Genomic DNA, 19,748 nt, shown 5'->3' with positions numbered 1-19,748 from the left:
AAAATGTTCAATATGCATATAACCTGGCCCATCGTTTGTTCCAGGCCTTGGATGGAGAAGGAGACACAGAGACAAATGAGAAACCCAAGCTCACAGTTCATGATTCAAACAACAGCTTTTTCTTCCCACCTGTTTTGCAACTCTCTCTGGCTTTTCAATATGGTAAACAGATTTGCTCCTTTGGCCAGAATGAAAGGACTGCCTGGGCTTTGTTTGCGGAGCTGGGAGCTGCAGAAGCCGCCATCTGTGACAAGGTGGTGGAACTGATGAGGGCGGTGGCCATGGGTCCTACCGGGCCTAGGTGTCTTTCTTTGCTTTTCGAAAGGTTAGTTATGAAGGTAACTGAGGGTACCTGAACCGACCAGTAGGATGTCAGAGGTGAGCACACATCCTAGACGGGGCCTCACTTCCCCGGCCCGGCCAGGCCCGGCAGAGGCTGTCCAGTCGGGACATCCTTTCCACTGTTCCTGCAGTGCCGGCTGCGCTGAGCCCTGACACTGCGCAGCTGCACCTAGAGAGGCTCCCTAACCTGCTTTCACCCAGGAAACCGAAGGTCTAAATGGAGGAAGGCCGCTCAATAGAGCCCCTCAACACACTGCAGGGTTGGATGCTTGGCCCTTTCCCGCAGACAGATTGCCAAACCAGCTGCCATTACTACTGAGGAAACTGAGTCCCAGAGAGGGACAAAGAGGCTGGCCCAAAGCAAAGTGGCAGAGCACTGGCCTTTTAACCCGTTCCTCACCTGGCCAGTTTCTTCCACCTGCCCAAGCACAGTGACCAGGACACCTGCAACCTCTCAGGGAAAAGGCTGGGTTCCTGCTGGGGCCAAGCCTGCTCCATGTACCCCACAGAGGCCGGGGTTCTGGAGGTTCTCTGCCAACCTCTCTCCCTCCCCTTGGAGCTGGGCTCGGCCCTGATTTGCCCTCGCTCCTGCTGCTGCTGGGTTTGCATGCCTTTCCCCAGACTTCATCTCTAGCCGCTGAAGCTGCTGGTCTTCACCGAGGACCCCCCCAGACCCACATCCAATGCCATTAGACAGCAGGACAGACTGGTGCCTGCAGAAGATGAGAAGTGTATGTTCCGGGCTGTTAGAGAAGTACACAGAGTGGCTCCATCTGGAGACTTCACTGGCTCTGGTATCTCTTGGGCATCTCCCAGGACCTATATCACTAGTCACCACTGTGCATGAGCTGGGTCCACCCCCCCTCACCAGAGAGGTGTCCCCAGCCCTGCAGGGCCCACTGGAAGCTGGTTGACTATAGCCCCTGTATCAGCTCTACCACCCATGCTGGCCCTGGATCCACCTACCCAGCCTCCACCCAGCCACGCCAAGCAGATGTAGAAGAACAGTGACACTCCTTCCAGACAGCCACATTCCCGGAAGTGGTCATAGCGGCACCAGACCCTTCTGGCCTATGGCACACGTCAGCGTCACTGACAAGCACCGCTCTCCTTTCTCAACTTCAGGACCACCTGGTGGGGCTCAGGGGCTCCTGACCAGAAACGGCCATATTCCCCCTCGGGGCATCATCGCACACCTCACCGCAGGCCTAGGAGGTGGTGGCAGGGTGGGGAAGGAGGCTGCCCCTTTCTGGAACTCAGCTCTGTTCCCATCACAGCGGAGAAGCCTCAGCCTTCTGGCCTGGGCCTCAGCTTCCTCTTCTGTGACCCTCTGTGACCCCGAGGGTCACTGTGGTGCTGTACCACAGCACAGGGCGGCCTCCAGATGCTTCTCTGCAGGCCAGGCCCAGCTCTCTCGGGCTGCAGGAAACTTTCCCTACGCAACAGCCTAACACGGAGCTTCCTGGTACTCCACCAGCTTTCCAGGACAGACCCAGAATTCAGAAAGAGCTACTGCTCCTGGAACAAGGGAATCCAGGCCCTGTGTTGCTTTCCTCATGGAAGCCCCAGAGGATTTTCCCAGCTCAGAGAGCCCCACACATACCTTCCAGGCCAGAAGCCTGCCCTTCCTCCTTCTGCTGGCTGCCGAGGAAGGGAGGGCCCTGTTTCAGGCCCCAGAGCCCTGGAGACTCACTCAGAGCCCAGGAACACTGAGTCCTGGGCAGGTCTGCTCTACTTGGTCTTTAGGATGAGTCCAACCTATTTATAATTATCTCCCCAGAGAGTACTTGCAGTTGCCAACCACTCTGTGTCCAGCCCTGCCAACCCAACACCCAGTAGAGGAGGATCCTCCCCCCACCCCCCGCCATACAGATGGTGGTCCAGGACTAGTCTATCTGCTGTTTATTTCATTCTAACCACCAACCACTGCCTCTTCAGCAGCCCCCGTTTTCCTTGGGTACTACATATGCCAATACCTGTGCCTGATAAGATCCACAATCCCTGATGTATAGCAACAAGAGAAAACCACATTTCCTACCATTTAATCTTTCTCCTCTGGACACAGATGATTGGCTCTTAGATGGAAACCTGACCCAAAGGGAGCTAATTCAAAAAGCCTTTAGTTTCAGTTTTTGTTTGTATGTTGTTTTTTTGCACTTAACATTTCTTTGTAGGCCTAGAGGACTTAGCTCAAAAATTATGAGCTAAGCCAATCTGATTCTCTCCTTCAGGAATTTGAGTTCACACATACTCACAGGGAGAAAACATAAAAAGAATTTGTCAGTCAACCAAAAAAAAAAAAAATCAAACTTTAAGGACGTGTGGCAGTTGCTCTGAGCTGTCTTCCTAAGGACCATTCATTCCCCCCACTTCATCATGGTTCCTTTCTGACACAGGCCACCCCCCCACTCTGGTGGATGAAAGTACCAATACTTGTTTCCCAGCTTTCCTTGCAGCTAGGGTATGCACATGTGAACAAATGCTGACCACTGGGACCACAGAGAAGTCTGCGGGAGGGTTTCAGAGAAGGACTTCCCTTCCTAATTAAAGAAAAATTAAAAAAGACTTGTCCTACCTCTGAACAAGGCTGTGTCTGTGTGAGGCTGTGTTGCCTGGCACTGCAGGAGCCATCCGGCAACTGTTAGGGGATACGTCTGAGGGAAACCACCACCCTGAGGATGGTGAGGCAGAAAGATGGGAAGAGCCAGAGCCCTTGAGGTCATCCCAGAGCCACCGATTTAACCCTGGGACCACCCTCCCCTCATCCTCTGGACTTCTTCTTAGTGACATATAAACCTCCTTATTGTTTATGCCACTCTATTGGAGAAAGAATCCCAATGACAGAGATGTCACAAGGCAGAGTGGGACCATGCCAGGCCAATGTAGGACAAAGCAGTCACTGAGGCTGTCTAACGAGAATAGTGAAAACATTCAAGGGATGCACAGATATCGTGAATGAGAAGGGGCAAGGCTGCCTGCCTGCCTGCCTGTCCCTCAGGCTGCCTTACTACTTCCAATTCCAGTTCTAAGCCACATGCCATTTATTTTTTTAAATAATCCAAGCGAGGCTCTGGTTTGAGGTAGTGCTTCTCAAACTTTAATGTCCGTAAGAATCACCTGGTGATGGTTCTGTGGGTCTAGGGTAGGGGTTCCATATTCTGCCCCGTTTTTCTTACCGGCTACCAGGGGATGCCAACACTGCTGGTCCACAGACCACGTCTGAGTGGCAAAGGCTTCTACCTAAAAGTGCCAATCTGAAAAGTACCAGTGGATCTGTAATACTATCAACAACAAAAAAAAAAGAAAAGAAAAAGTACCAGTGATTCACGGATTTAGATGTTATTTCCTTACAGATAAAACTGAACTATGGAATGTGAGTGCACCCGGATTGTAAAATGACTCTAGGTCTGCAAGACCTTAAATATAGACAGGCTGTCTCTGTGCAAAATCAAAACATTAACATCCAGCTCTGCTATTATGGAATGTTTATATGAACTTTTGACCCCCGGAAAGTACACCATTCATAGGTTGTTGATGGCCACAATTACTCTAAAAGATTTATGAATGCAACAATTTTTAGAAAAATCGCTCCAAAGGAAGGCATTTCCCCAACTATTATAAATAACCCCGAAAGAGATCTACAAATCTGAACACAAGCTGTTTTTGCAATGAATCCTGCAAAAACCAATAACTCTTATCAACTGCCTTTGAATTAAAAAAAAATTTTTTTTAAGCTTTTTGGATAAATTACAAACATAAGATCACACAGCACACTAAAAAGCACTGCAGATGAATAAGAGTGAACCATAGGCTAATTATCAAACCATAAACCTACTGGAGGAAGATAAAGGTATTACTTGACCTGAGTGTGAGAAAGGCCTTTCTAAAGATAAAAAGGAAACCAGGAACCCAAACAGGAAAGACTGAGTTTACTACTACAATCCTTTTAAATTCCACGTCTCAAAAAGCCCCATGAAGGACATTTAAAAGCAGCATGAGGAAAATAAATGCTGCCAATAAAGCAAAGGGCCAATCATAGGGGTCATTTAAATACATAAGGAAAGCACCAAAATTCTAATAGAAAATAAAAGCACAGAATATGAGAAGACCAGGGTAGGGCACACACGCTCAGGGACCCAAAGTGATCTCTAGGGTGTGTCCAAAGAAAATATTGGGACTATTTTTTAGCCTGTCCTTTTAAAAATCTCTGCTTTGGGGACTGTTTTATAATTTACATACATAAGGACATGACTGCTTAGGTGAATATGTATATATGGAGAATGAAACTTTTTTCAGATGGGGTATGAGATCAACAGTTTGGAGACCATTCAGAACAACAAATACGAAACTAATGAAAAAAATGCTTAACTTTCCTACTAAACAAAGCAATGCAACCATGATAAAAGGAAAGCATTTTCCCTATGAAATTAGTAAAGCTGTGTGTGTTTTTTTTTAATTTTAGGTATTATTATTGATCAGGATGCACAAAAGCCCCACTAATGAAAATATAAATGAGCACAATCTTTCTAGAAAGTGGTTTGGAAAAATGTATCAAGATATTAATACCTTTGGATTTATACCAGTGGCCAGATTTAGCAAACTGCATGGGACATACAGATGATTCATTGCTGGTCTAAAATTCATATTTAACTGAGCATCCTGTGTATTGTCTGTTAACCCTACTTAACTCTGTAATACCACTTTTAGAACTCTGTGTTTAGGAAATATCTAGAGATAAAGACAAATATTTCTGGACAAATACATTCTCTGCAGCAATGCCCTATATTAGTGAAATACTGAAAATAATTTTAAAATGTCAATATTAGAGAAATGGTCACAAATTCAGGCACATCATACCAGGTGGAAGTACCCAGTTACTGCGCAGTAAAGACTGTTGGGAAGGCACTGCAATGAATCTCTTGGTTAAGTGTGGTAAGGTCCTGAGAGAGCTGAGACGGGGCATTTAAAATAAACAGGCGCAAAACTGCTCTGCAGTGTAATGCAACATTCAGGGAGCCATGGGGAAGGCTGTGAGTTACACAGGGACCCAGGCACACAGTGACAGGCCAGCCCAAGGGCAGAGAGAGTTAACAAGTGACTCCCGGAGTGGGATTATGGCTGATGGAAATGGGAATGGGAATGGGGACATCCACTATCCAACCCTTGGTTTTAAGTTTTATTTTCTGCATTGGAATATTCTTCATGTAAGTTCACCATCCCTTGCCCATAATTCTGAAACCCAAAAAAAGCGCTTAAACAAGTCTTTTTTTTTTTTTTTTTTTTTTTAAGTTGGTGACAAACTTATTTGACAGCAAAACCTGACCTGAACTGGCAGGAGAATATGTGTGGTCTTTCTTTCTCCCACTTCATGTGGATGCTCACAAGTTTTTCTGTAGAAATGTTTATGTGTTTCCGTCCTGTACCTGCTAGAGATGGTATATATTGTATGATATTATACATGCACTATCTCACCTTCCTAAAGTTTAATAAACACACCTGGATCCAAGGATATCAGACTGAGGACTATGGACCTGTCATAAAATTATCTTTAACCACTGCACCCTGGGTCAGCAGTGGGAGCAGGAACAGAGAGAGGGTCGGTGTCTGTGCCTGGGGTATAGTGGGCACAGGAGCTGCAGCTGTCCAGACAGGAGGGCAAAAGATGGCCCACGATGACTGGAGAGAAGCCAGGATCAGCACTGTGGAGCTGATCAGCATTGTGGGGGTACAGTGACAGCAGAGGGTCCCTGATGGAACTCTAGGGAAGCTGTGGGAGAGGAGAGAGAGAACTAACTACTGGAGCCATGCACCCTGCAACTCCCAACCACGGTTAAACGAGTAAATGAGCAACGGGGCTTCTATCTGTTACCATCACAAGCCTGAGAGGACCACCGAGGACTGTCTTCCTTTGGGGAGGAGATGAGGAGCAGGTTTTCAAACCTAAACTGTAACAGGCCCACGTGAAACCCAACCAGCAACCTTCTCCACCTTCCTCTCCAAGCAGTGTCTGGGTGTGTTAGTTTCCTATTGCTGTATTAATAAATTACCACAAACCAAGTGGCTTATAGCAACACACATGTATTGATTACAGTTCTGAGAGCCAGAAGTCTGAAATGGGTCTCACTGGGCTAAAATCAAGGTGATGGCAGGGCAGTGTTCACTCTGGAGGTTTTAGGGGAGAGTCCACTTTCCCAGCTCCTAGCAGCTGCCTACATTCCTTGGCTCTTTGCCCCCTTTCCGTCTTTAAAACCAACAGCAGATGTATTGAGTCCTCGAATCACGTCCCTCTGACACTGACTCTGCCTACGCTGACTCTGCCTCCTCCTTCCACTTCTGCTCCGGGGTTTATGTTGGGCCCACTTGGATAATCCAGGCTACCTGCCCCATTTAAAACTCAGGTGATTAGCAACCTCAATTACACCTGCTACTTTCTGCTTTGCCATGTAACATACCATATTCACAGGTTCTGGCAATGAGTATGTAGACATCTTTGGGAGGCCATCATTCTCCCCACCACACTGGCATAGAAATATCCAGAACACCAGGCAGACAGCCGACGTAATGGAAATATTGAATAACCCATATACTGAATATAATTGTTCAGTGTTCGGAGGAAGGCATGGGGATGAGACTACTGACAGAGGCCTCTTGAACAGAAAGCAGGCTAGGACACCTGGGATGTAACCTGTAACAAACGGTATGGCCTCTGAACAAGGGTGTCTCAACTTCCTGGGTCTGTGATTTCCAACACCAAGTCCCCCCTCCTAATTCAGTGTTCTTGTTCCTGCCTTCCTCACTCTATGCATACTTTCTAATTCTCACACAGGTTTGCAGAACTATGGCTTTAGAAGAAGACTGCACCCCGGCTTTCATCCTCCAACTCAGCTTAGGTAATCACGTGCTTTCTTGGCTCCCCAGGTTCGTTCCTCCAGCCCTGGAATAACTGCATTCCAGGTCAATCCCTCAGTGGGCTCGCTCCTCGCCTGACCCATTCCCAGATGTTACTAGTGTCTTAATGCTGACCCCCTATTCAGTAAGTGGCCCATGTAATCCTGGGGAGAAACCTTCCACGTTTGCAGTTCTCTGGCCTGGCTTCCCTTTCTCAGGAGAGGGGCTGGAGTGCACTGGCAGGCTGACTGTGGTGCTTGAGCCATTTGGCTAGGCTCTACCCTCCTCCTGGGCAGGACCACCCTGTGGGGGTTGACTGAAGCAAGAAAAGACTGGAAGGTGGACAGATGAAGTAACATCCCCAGGCGGTGGTGGCATTCCTTGGACTCTGTGATGATGTCCCCCAGTGGTTCCCCAAACAGGCCCGGGGCCTACTCACCAAGCTCTCCTCGAACCACTCCTTTATGTAGGCAGCTGTGGGGCCCGGGATCTGGCTCAGGAGTGCCGCTCTCTCCTGAGGACGCTCCAGCGTCTGCAGGGCCAGCCTCAGGTCCTCCACGAGATGGAGCACTGGCAAGGGGTTCAAGTAGGAGGCCGGGGAGGCCAGTCCAGGCTCACAGGTACCGTCACCAATATCTGCACCCGTTTTCGTGCCTAAAACAAGAGAGGTGGGAACCCTGGTAAGAAGGGTGGACACCATGGGCAGGGAATGGATAAGAGCCCAGAAGACTACTTCTGCCTCAGCAGAGTCACTCACAAAAGTAAATTCAGCAGAACCCATCCTCAACCCTGGGCTGGGCTAGGCTGGGTGTGACAGGAAGAGGCCTGTCAGAGGCGATGGCTGTGCCCAGGGGGGGTAATATATGGACTCTCACACCATTAGTCAATGGGAAAACACAGCCAGCCCTCACCACTGACCCAAAACATGCTTGCCAAAACAATGAGATGCAATTCTTCAGCTTTTAGATTAATACTCTTGTTTTTCTTTAAATTAACATGGTAGCCTGCACATATGACCACCAAAAGTTCCTCTAACCTGGCATGTGCATTCTGGTCCCTTCATCCTAGGGTGGTTCCTGACTGGCCAGTGACCTGCTGTCATCAACAGATGCAGCGGGAGGGACGCTGCATTAGGGCTGGCGAGGGTTTAGTGTATTGAGCTTCTTCCTGGATGTACCCAATTGGAAAAACTCTCTATCTGCTGGCACCCTTGCACTTTTAACCTGTATTAGTTTACTCTGTGTATCCATATCTCATCTCCCCCTCGTGGTCCTGAAGTCTCTGAGGGCAGAGACCCTGTCCTATTGGCTGAGTTCCTAGCACGGAGCTCCTGCCCAGTGGATGTGGAAAGGGAATCGGACTGTATGTCTGCACATGTGCTTGGATGAATAGCTAAAGGGACAAGTGCTTCGACTTCCTTAGAGATCTGGGCTATTGACTCAGCTCTTTCTAATTTGATGTGTCCCGAATAGGACTGTTTTTGCCTTTCTAAACCCCATCATTTAACTTTTTTTTAAAGTCTTTTTTGCTTAAGTACATTAATGTATTTTTTCAAACCAAAACTGGGGCGACACAGTCTACTAAAGGATTTCTGTGCTGCTTTAAGAAACACTTTAGGAAATATGGTTTAGATCAGTGGTTCTCAACCTTTCTAATGCCGCAACCCTTTAATACAGTTCCCCATGTTGTGGTGACCCCCAACCATAAAATTATTTTCGTTGCTACTTCATAACTGTAATTTTGCTACTGTTAATGAATCGTAATGTAAATATCTGTGTTTTCCGATGGTCTTAGGCGACCCTGCTAGCGGTTCTCAACCTGTGGGTCATTGGTTTAGATGGATGTCAGGCCTGCAGTGTAGCCGTGGATTTGCAATCAGGCCCCGGCCTCCTACTTGAACGCCTTGCAGGTGCTCATCTCGTGGAGTTTCTAGGGCTGTTTACAAGGCCAACAGGATAAATTATTTGAAATCAGGCCCCGGCTGGAAAATGTGGGATGTAGGGCCACCACATCCATGGCTACACTGCAGGCCTGACATCCAATTCCAGGGCCCTTTACTCTTCTAAGAGCCAGCTTCCTACTTACCAGGGCAGTCTCTGGAATGAGAAATCCACACAGAAGGAAACAATTACCATTTGATTACCAGTTTGCTTTCTGAAAGTGCAGGATAGAGAGAACCATGGGTCACAACCCACAAGTCTATGGCTCTGGGGAGCCAGGGAACTGCCTGACCCCCCACACTCCCGTGTGTACTCGGCACTCTCTTGCTCCTACAGATCCAACTTAGCGTTGATGAGGAGGCCCCAGCCTAAGTTCAGGCCAGAAAACAGACAGAAGCAGAGCAAGACCCCCAATCTCCACACAACTGCTGAGTAACCAACCCCTCTCTGTCCTGGACACACTCCAGCACACACACACACACCCCTTTATAAATGTAGGCTGTACTGAACACACTCCAGTACACACACACACACACACACACACACACACACCTTTATAAATGTAGGCTGTACTGGACACACTCCAGTACACACACACACACACACACATACACACACACACACACACACGCACACACACACACCTTTATAAATGTAGGATGAGTCAGGTCAAAAGTAGTTGGGAAGACTAAGACTTTCATTAACTTTCGATCACTCTGTGGTCTTGGACAACAGAAAACAAAAGTAAACACACACATACCTTTATACCAGTAATTATAATAATTATAAGTGCATTGAACTCACTCATTTAAACTCAAAAATTTGAAAAATGGAATAAAAGAAACCCAATTCTTTAATTATGACACTGAATGATTGCACTATAAAGTGGTTCAAAAGATAGAACTAAATTATTCCATACAATGGAGTAGGTATGTTGATTAAACTATTAAAAACAGCTACACACACACACACACACACACACACACACACAATCACTGGGTAAAATGATAAAAATAAATTTAAAAATCATCCAAATAGTCCTATAAAAATGGAGCCATAATTTTTTAAAATTTATTTTTTGATTAATCCTTACCAGAGCATATTTTCCCATTGATCTTTAGAGAGAGTGAAAGGGAAGGGGAGAGACAGAGACACACATGGACTGGGTACCTCAGGCACACTGACCAGGGCTGAGGATCGAGCCCACAACCGAGGTACAGGCCCTTGACCGGAATCCAACCTGGGACCCTTCAGTCCGAGAGCTGACGCTCTATCCAGTCCACAGGCCGGTGCTCTATCCAAAGCCAAACATGCTAGGGCTGGAGCCATAATTTTAAAAATTTTCCCCAGAGGAAATATCAAGCCACATGCTTTTACAAGTGAGTTCTATCAAGCCTTCAGGAAGTGAATAATTCTAACTGTCTTGTTCAGGACAGAAAAGGAGGGAATGCTCCCAGCTCACACAATCAGGAGCACCTGCCCGTGCAGCTGGTGGGTCAGCATGTGAACCGTGCCCTGGAGCTGGGCACCTGAGCGGCCCTCAGCACTGCAAAGGGAAGTCACAGACCTTCCCGTGATGAAATGGAGTAAACAGACCCTAAACACACATTTCAAAACCCAATCCCACGGTAGGTAAAAAGGATAACACATTGTGACCACCACCCTTGGGAAATGACAGATCCAGCAAACCCAAAAAGAAAATAAAAAATAAAGGAGTGATATATATATATATAAACAACAAAGGACAAATAGCAAACTATGACCAAACACCTAGAGATGGCATGTGATGTTCAAGCACATAGAAAGCAGTTTTTCAAAACTGACCATAGACAACCACCAGGAACTGCTGTGAGGGGGACCTATTACTCTTTCCACGTGTCCCTGGGAAGGGAGGGTGGTTTCCACTCAGGCCACATGTGTGGTGCCTCTCCTGTGTCCCCTCACCCAATTTTCCTCACAGGAGGAATGGCTCCTCTGATGAGAGAGCTGAAGGAAGGAATTCTCTTCGAAGCCACCTGACCTTGGGTGCGAGCATTCTCCTCACGAAGGCTTCCTGAGACCAGTTCTGCCCCAGCAAGGTGGAAGTCTGGAGTTTGGAGTTAAGTTTAATTTGGGGTATGTGTTTGTGTGGGTAGGATGGGAGGTATTTGAAGTCCTAATGGTGTCTTGAGGTCAAGCTAACCTTCCTAATAAATAAAACTAATAATAAAGCTGATATTTTGATCTCCCTTTCTCTTTGTCTATTCCTACATTGGTTTAAAACTAAGGAGGGGAATAAAGGGATATTGTTTATTGATCATTGTGCTAGCCAAAATAATGACCCCCCCCCCCAAAAAAAAAGAAATGTCCATAACCTAATCCCTGGAACCTATAAATGTATTACCTCACATGCCAAAAGGGGGTTTACAGATGTGATTAAGAGTCATGAGATTGGGAGATTATCCTGGATTAATAGTCACATAAGCTCTTAAATCAGGACATGGAGGCAGAACATTGAGTCAGAAGTGAAAGGTGAGGATTTGAAGATGGAGGAAGGGGGCCATAAGCCAAGGAAGGTGACAGCATTATGGCAGCAACAGGGCAGGCAGTGGCAGACGAGTTGTACAGAGAAAACCCTCCAAAGATTCACTGCACGCACACACACACACACACACACACACACCATTTTTTACAACAACCAAACCGTCAGAGCTCAGAACCTCAGGGTAAGAGCATGTGAGCTGTGTTCACCCTGTAGGCCACCGCCAATTCCCTGATGTCCTAATACCTGGGCTTGAATGGGGCACTTGAGGGGGACAGGATACAGTTTAGGGCTTGAGCAAAGGAAGAGACTGGATGGGGGAGTCTGTATAATGCCAGGATTCAAAAGGGCAATACCTTCAGTAAATCAATGAGAAAAAAGAGAATGATGGTGTTGAACAGTGCTTGCCACTGTGGGTCATTGCCACCTCTTCACACAAAGCGAAGTCTCTGACATCTGAGCCCGCTAGATAACCCCAAACTTCCACTCTGACTCTCTTCGGTTCAAAGTCACAGCAGAACACTCTCCACCTGAACCCTGAACGGGAATCAGGTGACTCCGTTACTGATGACTGCTGTGTGCCGACCTACTTCTGAGAGGGCGTAGACAAGACCAATTACCTGTGCTGAGCATGGACTTGTCGTGTGACCTTCAACACCACAGTAAAATCATTATGGGCCAAGGTAAATAATCTCAGTCTTGATCGGAACTTTTTCTACCCTCAATCTTTAAATCTTAAAAAAAAAAATCAACAAACAAAAACCCAACCCCAATACTAACCAGAACTGGCAGAAAGGCCCAGACAGAGCAAGCTCTTTTATTACCGGTCATAAAACAGGCTCCTTTTAACTATTCCTCATTCCTGGGTACAGCTTGCAAATAATCGCATGAGTAACCTCTTGCCACGGTGAGAGGAATAAGTGGCCCTCTGTGTCCTCACCGCAGGGTCCTCTGGTCCTATTACAGAAGTGGCCTCACTGAGCAGCCACTGAACCTGTAAGCCACAAACTAAGCCCTCCGCAACATTAGCATATGTGGCAGTTGCTCTGGGCCACCCAGAGGGATGTAATTAAGCCAAGCAGAGTTCAATTTTAATTGTCAACACTGTAATTCAATTATAGTATTATTTGCAGGTGCATCAAAGGGAACCAATTGGAGGAAGATCAGATGGAAAGCTAACAGGTACTAGAAACTACAACAATAGTCTTTTGTACTAGAAACGCATTATTTTTACAGAGGCCCTGGAGTCTTTAACAGTCACCTTTCCCCAGTTTTCTGGCATAAAATTCCAGGGTTCCAATCAAGTAGTCATACCTAGGATATACTGATTTAGGCTTTAAGTATTCAACTGTACAGAAAGTTTCATTTAATGGTCCTATTCGTGCTTACACGGCATTTCATTTTCATATAGCCCCAGAGCCCCCCAAGTGCCTTGAGATGAGGGTTGCCACACGATGGCTCAGGATGGGAATACTTGGACGTGAGCATCAGGACGTCCTCAGAATATTCCTAGCCCTGTTGTTCATGGGAGCGATGATCTCCTGCATCGTCTTCACTGATTGGAGGAGCAGCACACGTCCATTTGTAGTGAATGCTTAATCACATAAACACACCCTAAATGTTACTCCTTTTGGAAAGAGGTTTGGGAAGTGAACAGTCTCCTATCAAACCACAGAGTAATTTATAAAGGGAATTTCCTTATGTAGAGTTATGATTATGAGTAATCATGATTGAAGGCATTGTGTCTGTTTTAGGAGGAATCTGTGTTGTTTGTGCATAAATGGTTGCTATTTGGGGTGTGCAGGAAGTCCATAACATTTTCTTCCATTGAAATAAGTGATGATGGTGTTTTCATAAAGTGAGAGAATACAGCCCTTGGGTACTCACTTAAGTACTTTAACAGGCAAAAGCAATGGTGTTTTGGTAGTGTCGGCACTACTTGATATCATCTGGCTGCAAATTAATAAGAGAATTGAAATAGGAAAGGAGGGTTTAAAGGTTCACCCAAAGATGTCATTTCTGCGGGATCTCTGGAGTCATGATGTGCCACCGTTTGAAACTTTCTTGTAACTGTGCCACCCTGTAAGCAAAGGAACCCGTACTTAAAAGTGTCGTGTGTAAGAGAGATGGGAGCAAAGTCACTCTCTAGCTAAGGGACTGGGAGCAAGACAGAAGTGGACCTTGCTCCCAATGAACTCTTTCTCCTGTAGACAGGCCCCCAGAGCCCCCAGGGCCCTACTACACACCACCATAGAACTAACCCAGCAATAAAAGGAGCCCAGAAGAGACTCGGATAGGCCTGGACTCAAACCTTAGTTCTGCAATTTACTAGCACTATGACTTTGGGTGGTAAAAACAGTAATGTCAATGCTAACATCCACAAAATAAGCAGTAACTCACACCAATTGAGCACTTACCAAATGCTGTATTTGCATTAATTTAATCATCCCAATAATGAGCTAGGTATTATCATTACCACTTTTATCTATAAGGAAACAGAGGCTCAGAGAAATTAAGCAGTTTGCCCAAAGATCCCACAGCCAGAGTAAGTGGCTGAGCTGGGATGCTATCCTTGCCAGTCCAACCCCATAGTCTACATTAGTAACCATAAAATTCCCAAGCTCTGTGGTCCAGTTCAGCCCAACCATCTTGAAAATGAGGATGAGTTAACAATCTTGAGGCAAAGTATCCAGCACAAAGGCATTCAATAATTATCATTCTTTTGATCACAAACAGTATAGAACATATGCCCTCCAGACACTCACTAATAACCTCAGTGTTGAATTATCTGTCAAATAGTGCTTATCAAACCCTGCGTGAGCCAATTACTACTCAAGAGATGGTTCACAGGACGTGCCAACCACCGAGTCTTCAAAAAAAAAAAAAATCAGTGATTTGTTATTCCAAAAGAATCAGCCAAAAAGGAACTATCGGGGAAAATAAGAATGAAGTTCAGGGTGCAGCCAGAGAGAGGATACATACAGAAACCACTAACTGCCTTTTAGCCAATGAAAAGGAGAGCCTGGTCACAGAAATAAGTAACACATACATGTAACACATGTGCATGAAAGAAATGTTTATGTGCTGCAGACCAACTGAGGCACCAGAGATGGCAGCACAGCCTCGGTCTTCATGGAACTTACATTCCAGTGCAGGAGGCACATGACACACGAAGAGACAAAAACGAATGTCAAAGGTCAGGGGGTGATAAGTGCTATAAAGAAATAGCAACAGGAGACGAGGACAGAGAGTGATGTGGGGGAGCACAAGGAGGGTCTCCAGGTTCCACACAACCCACATCCAGGCCACTCCCTCCACACCCATCCCAGACCCTTACCTGCAGATCCTGGACCAAGGCGAGGCCCCGAGGATCCAGCCACAGATTCCTCTGAGACAGAGGGGACCGTGCCGAGGCTTTGTTGTTTCAGGAATGCCTGTGCGGAGCAGTTAGGAGGCAGGGCCTGACCCACACAGGCTCTTGTTCAGGAGCTGGCTCATTCGTCCCTCACAGCCATCCAAGGCTCTGTGCTCTGCCAGGGTCTCCTCCCTGCTCCTGGGCTGAGGGCTCAGCACTGCCGACAGCCTGAGCCCGTCGGAGGGTCTGACCCTGTGGCTCTGAGCTCAATGCACATGAGCCCCTGGGAGCTTCCAGATGAGACTCTGAAAAGTTTGCTAGGAAATCCACACCCTTGACTGTTTCCTCTCAGTAGGGTTTCGGGGGCCCTAACCTAGAACAGGACTTCCCAATCTGTGGAGCCTCCAGAAAGTGGGACATTGTCATACTCAAGGGCTCCAGTGTTCCCTGAGAAGTGCCTGACAGGTAACAGCTAGCACATGTTAGAGTGCCACCAATAACACGAAGAAGCTTCAACACACAGACAGCCCCCATTCCCACAGGCAAATACACAGAACCCTCAGTAAGTCAGATGCGTCTCTGCAGAATGGCAGGAAAAGCACACGCCTGAGAGGGGGCAGTTCAGGTACCTGTGCGCGTCCTGGGCGCCAGCCACACTCAGGCCAAACCTTCCTCCTCCAGCCATGGCTCACACCAGGAGCAAAGCCCCAAAGAAGCGCCCAGTCAGCAGACAAGGCCACTGACCTGCATCAGGTAAGGACAGAGAGGAGACCTGGGCCCGCTGGGAAAGAGTTTCAACAACAGGTTTGTTCCAACCAACACGGGCTCCTCGGTTGCCACAATCAAGGAGTTAATCGGCCCGAACAGCCCACTGGCAGCCCTTTCAAAACCAGTTTTGCTAGATCTTTTCTAGAGAATGTTCCTAACTGGCTAATGCAAACATGAAGCCAAACAGTTGCAATGGATAAAAAAACAATATGGCATAAGGAACATCCTCTGGGGGATGAGGTGAAACAGTACAAAGCCGCCTCCTGACTCCCAAACACACTGGAGGCCGGCTGGGAGGTGAGCGACACCTGCGTTAGGTGGCAAAGTCGGCTGGACTCCGAGTTTCAGCTCGGCTGCGAGAAGCCACGATGTGCCCTGGAGGATTTACAATAAAATCAATCTCACTGCACCCAAGCTGCCTCGCAGCCAGGATCCAAACTGTGACAGTTATACACACACTAACATAAGTTACATCCGCCTTGTCTCAACAGAGACCTAACACACACCAGGTATCAGAGTTCTAGAAGTCTGTACTCTTCAAAAAGAGATGGCATGCCCTGACTGGTTTGGCTCAGTGGATAGAGCGTCGGCCTTTGGACTGAAGGGCCCCAGGTTCGATTCAGGTCAAGGACATGTACCTTGGTTGCGGGCACATCCCCAGTAGGGAGTGTGCAGGAGGCAGCTGATCGATGTTTCTCTCTCATTGATGTTTCTAACTCTCTATCCCTCTCCCTTCTTCTCTGTAAAAAATCAATAAAATATGTTAAAAAAAAAAAAAAGAGAGAGATGGCATGCACAATAATAATAATTTAAAAATCAAACCAGGGGCTTCTCTCTGCACCGAAAAGAAAGTAAAGTGAGAAAAAATGGTTTCTCAGTGTGGGACTCGAGCCGTCAGTCATCAGCCTTCCCCACCGTACTTGCCGTACCTGCAATGATCCCGTCCATCTGCTCCAGGGCAGCTGCCAGCGCGTGGCTGGCCTCAGAAGCCATGACTCCTTCTCCCTGCTCAGCCTCCTCCTCCTCCTCCTACTGAAAATTCAAATACAGAACAAAGGAAAAATTACAGAGAGTCCACAATATGCGTACAAGATCCAAAGCCCTCTTACTCCCTCATCGTACAGTGCGCTCTCATGAGCATCCTGGTAGCTGGCCTGTGGATTCTGCCACCTCCATGGCCTCTCCCTGCTGGTATAAGTGCTCTTTTTCCATGAATCCTTACCACATGATCCCATTTGCTTTGGCAATGAAAAGCCACTAGGAGTCACCCGTAGCAGGAGGCAGTGATTGCCACTGCTCGCCATCACTACAGTCCCAGGCTCCGAGGGCTCCTGCCACACTGGGGAAGGCTCCCCAGCGAGGGAGGACTCTGTCAGGACGAGAGCCCTGCAGCAGTGGGTCACAGCAGGCATTTAGCTGTCTTGTAGCTGCATTTGTCCCACACCTGCAACACTTTCCTAGGGCAGGTGTGATCCAGACTGGGAGGCCTCAACTGCCACTTTCTCTTTTCGATTGGCCCCATGTCCACACCTAGGAAGGCTGTGGGCGCACCATCATGGGGAGAGTACTGTCCCAGGAACCAGGAGTATGTCTCCTACAATTTCAGCTCTACGCTACCCGGTACCATTCCAGGGGCGGAATCCAGGCCCTGGCCAGGTGCTCAGTTGGTTAAAGCATCATCCCAATCCCAGGTCAGGGCACATACAAGAATCAACCAATGAATGCATGAATACCTGGAACAACAAATTCAGTTTCTCTCAACTCAATTAAAAAAAAAAAAAGGTACAGAATCCCGCCCTCACTGGTGTGGCTCAGTGGATAGTGTGTCGGCCTGCGGACTGAGGGGTCCCAGGTTCGATTCCGGTGAAGGGCATGTACCTTGGTTGCGGGCACATCCCCAGTGGGAGGTGTGCAGGAGGCAGCTGATCGATGTTTCTCTCTCATCGATGTTTCTAATTCTCTATCCCTCTCCCTTCCTCTCTGTAAAAAGTCAATGAAATATATATTTTTTTAAAAAAGGTACAGAATCCCATCTTCTCAGGGCTGGAGAACTTCCCCAAGGATACACTGTCTAGCCACTCCCTAATCCCTTCTAATGGGAGAAGAATCTATTGGTTCCATCTCTAGACCCCTCTGCCTCTAAGAAAAGTCTTTAAACTAAACTGTCTTCCTGCAGCCTCTTTCATTTTCCTTGCATCCCCCACTCCTTGACCGGCAGCACTGTTATTCTACGAAGAGACTTAGGTAGGAGTTGTTTATTTGCTCATTCAGCAAAACCTATGTGTGAGCCCAATGGGCGCAAGTGCTATGGTGAACAGAGGCACAGCCCCCATACCCAAGGACGGTATAGGTCAGGAAACAGAAGGTCCTGGGTAAGGGTGGGGTGGGGTGGGTGGCGGTCTCTGCTGAGACATTGGGCCTTTGGAGTAAAGAGCGGTGTGAGCAGACACAGAAAAGTGCCTTTGGAGATGGCGTGGATAAGAATGTCAGGACCACAGAGAACCACACTGGGCTATACCAGTCATTAGCAGTGAAATAGCCAGAGTTGGAACCCAGCTCTGTCATTTACTGTGTTAACTCTGAGCCTCAGAATCCTTATCTGTAAAATGGGCATAATAACAGCACCTGACTCATAGGGTTGATGTCACAATTAAATGAGGAATTAATATTTCATAGAAAATGCTTAGTACAATCCCCTGCCCACAGTAAGGGCTCCGTATATGTGAGATTTGTTTGTGTGTTTGTTTGTTTGTTTTTAAGTGAGGAGATAACCTCAGGATGTATTTGTACTAGCATTACTCAGGGGATGAGAGGCTTTAAAATAAAGGAGGGAGAAGCCAGATAACCTAAGAGTCTGGTTCCTTTGGAGGAGGCAGGCATGGCAAAGGAAGATAAGCAACCACGTGTATGGAGGGCGAGGGCAGTGGTCAGGTGCAGAGCCAGGAAGGTTCAGAGACAGGCCCTGAGCCCTGCAGTCCTGGAGGCACCTGGCTCAGGGGAATGAAAATGTCAGAACCTCACTGGCGCCTGGACAGGAGGCAGCCAAGGCTACAGGGAGCAGGGCTGGTCCACAGTAAGTATAGCAGCCCAGACGGCTACAGAAAAACACAGTGTGCAAATCTTGGGGCCTGAATGGAAGCAGGCTTGGATGGGGATAAAATAAGAGGCAGTAGGGAAAGCGATGCAGCAGAAACAGGCGGTATTCAGCACATTCACACCTGTTTGGCCACCTGGGATAGTAAAAGTTTTAAACCCTTCCCTTGGAGGACTTCCCACTGCTCCCAGGGAAAAATCCAAATTCCTCCCTGTGATCTACCAAAGGGGCGTGGCTGGATTGATCCTCACGCTTCAGTCTCCTGTCCAAGTTTACACCTGCCTGGGCTCAGCAATCTGAATGGCTGATTTATTCTCATCCTTCAGGTCTCAGCTACAACGTCCCTTGAGAGGCCTTCCTTGCACACCTCCATCTAAAGCAGCTCCTTGAAAGCACAGCAGTTACAAAGCATCTGGTCCATACATGTGTTTTCTTGCATACTGGCCTTGCCAACCCGCTCCATGGAGGCAGGGGGACCTTCTCTGCCTTGTTCACCCCTATGTGCCCAGTGCCTGGCAGAGTGCCTGGTACCAGGACGTTCATGAGTAAATACTTGTGAATAAATGGATGGACCCATGCAGCCAGCCTGCCCTGAACCCACCGTGAGGGGCACCAGAGATACCAAAAAATCAGGCCTAATCTTTGTCCCGATGGGCCACATGGTCTAGAGCAGAAGATGAAACTATGAACAGATAATTATGACACCGGGGGAGGCACGCGGGAAGAGGCAGGTATGCCGTGTCCCTGGGTCTTGAGGAGGAGTAGGAGCTTTCTCAGAAGATAAGGGGAAGAATGCTGTTCCAGGCGAGGATGTGGTAAGCAAAAGGGAGAGAAGCATGT

At 47.6% G+C, this 19,748-nt stretch overlaps 1 protein-coding gene across 1 annotated transcript in view; it reads right to left on the bottom strand.

Moving 5' to 3' along the window:
- Window positions 1–3,578: 3,578 nt before the first annotated feature.
- LOC129151310 (liprin-beta-2-like) overlaps window positions 3,579–19,748 on the bottom strand; it is a 47,120-nt gene continuing 30,950 nt past the window's right edge. Inside the window, exons 2-4 of the mRNA XM_054725680.1 lie at window positions 16,744–16,846; window positions 7,670–7,884; window positions 3,579–3,623 (exon numbers count right to left, since the gene is read on the bottom strand). Coding sequence (XP_054581655.1) covers window positions 3,579–3,623; window positions 7,670–7,884; window positions 16,744–16,807 — 324 coding nt within the window. The 5' untranslated portion in view covers window positions 16,808–16,846. The remainder of the gene's footprint in view (window positions 3,624–7,669; window positions 7,885–16,743; window positions 16,847–19,748) is intronic.

Source organism: Eptesicus fuscus, chromosome 13 (assembly GCF_027574615.1).
Source record: "Eptesicus fuscus isolate TK198812 chromosome 13, DD_ASM_mEF_20220401, whole genome shotgun sequence".
Taxonomy (NCBI): domain Eukaryota; kingdom Metazoa; phylum Chordata; class Mammalia; order Chiroptera; family Vespertilionidae; genus Eptesicus; species Eptesicus fuscus.
Note: the sequence above shows the minus strand (reverse complement) of the source record. Positions and strands in the feature narration are given on the sequence as shown.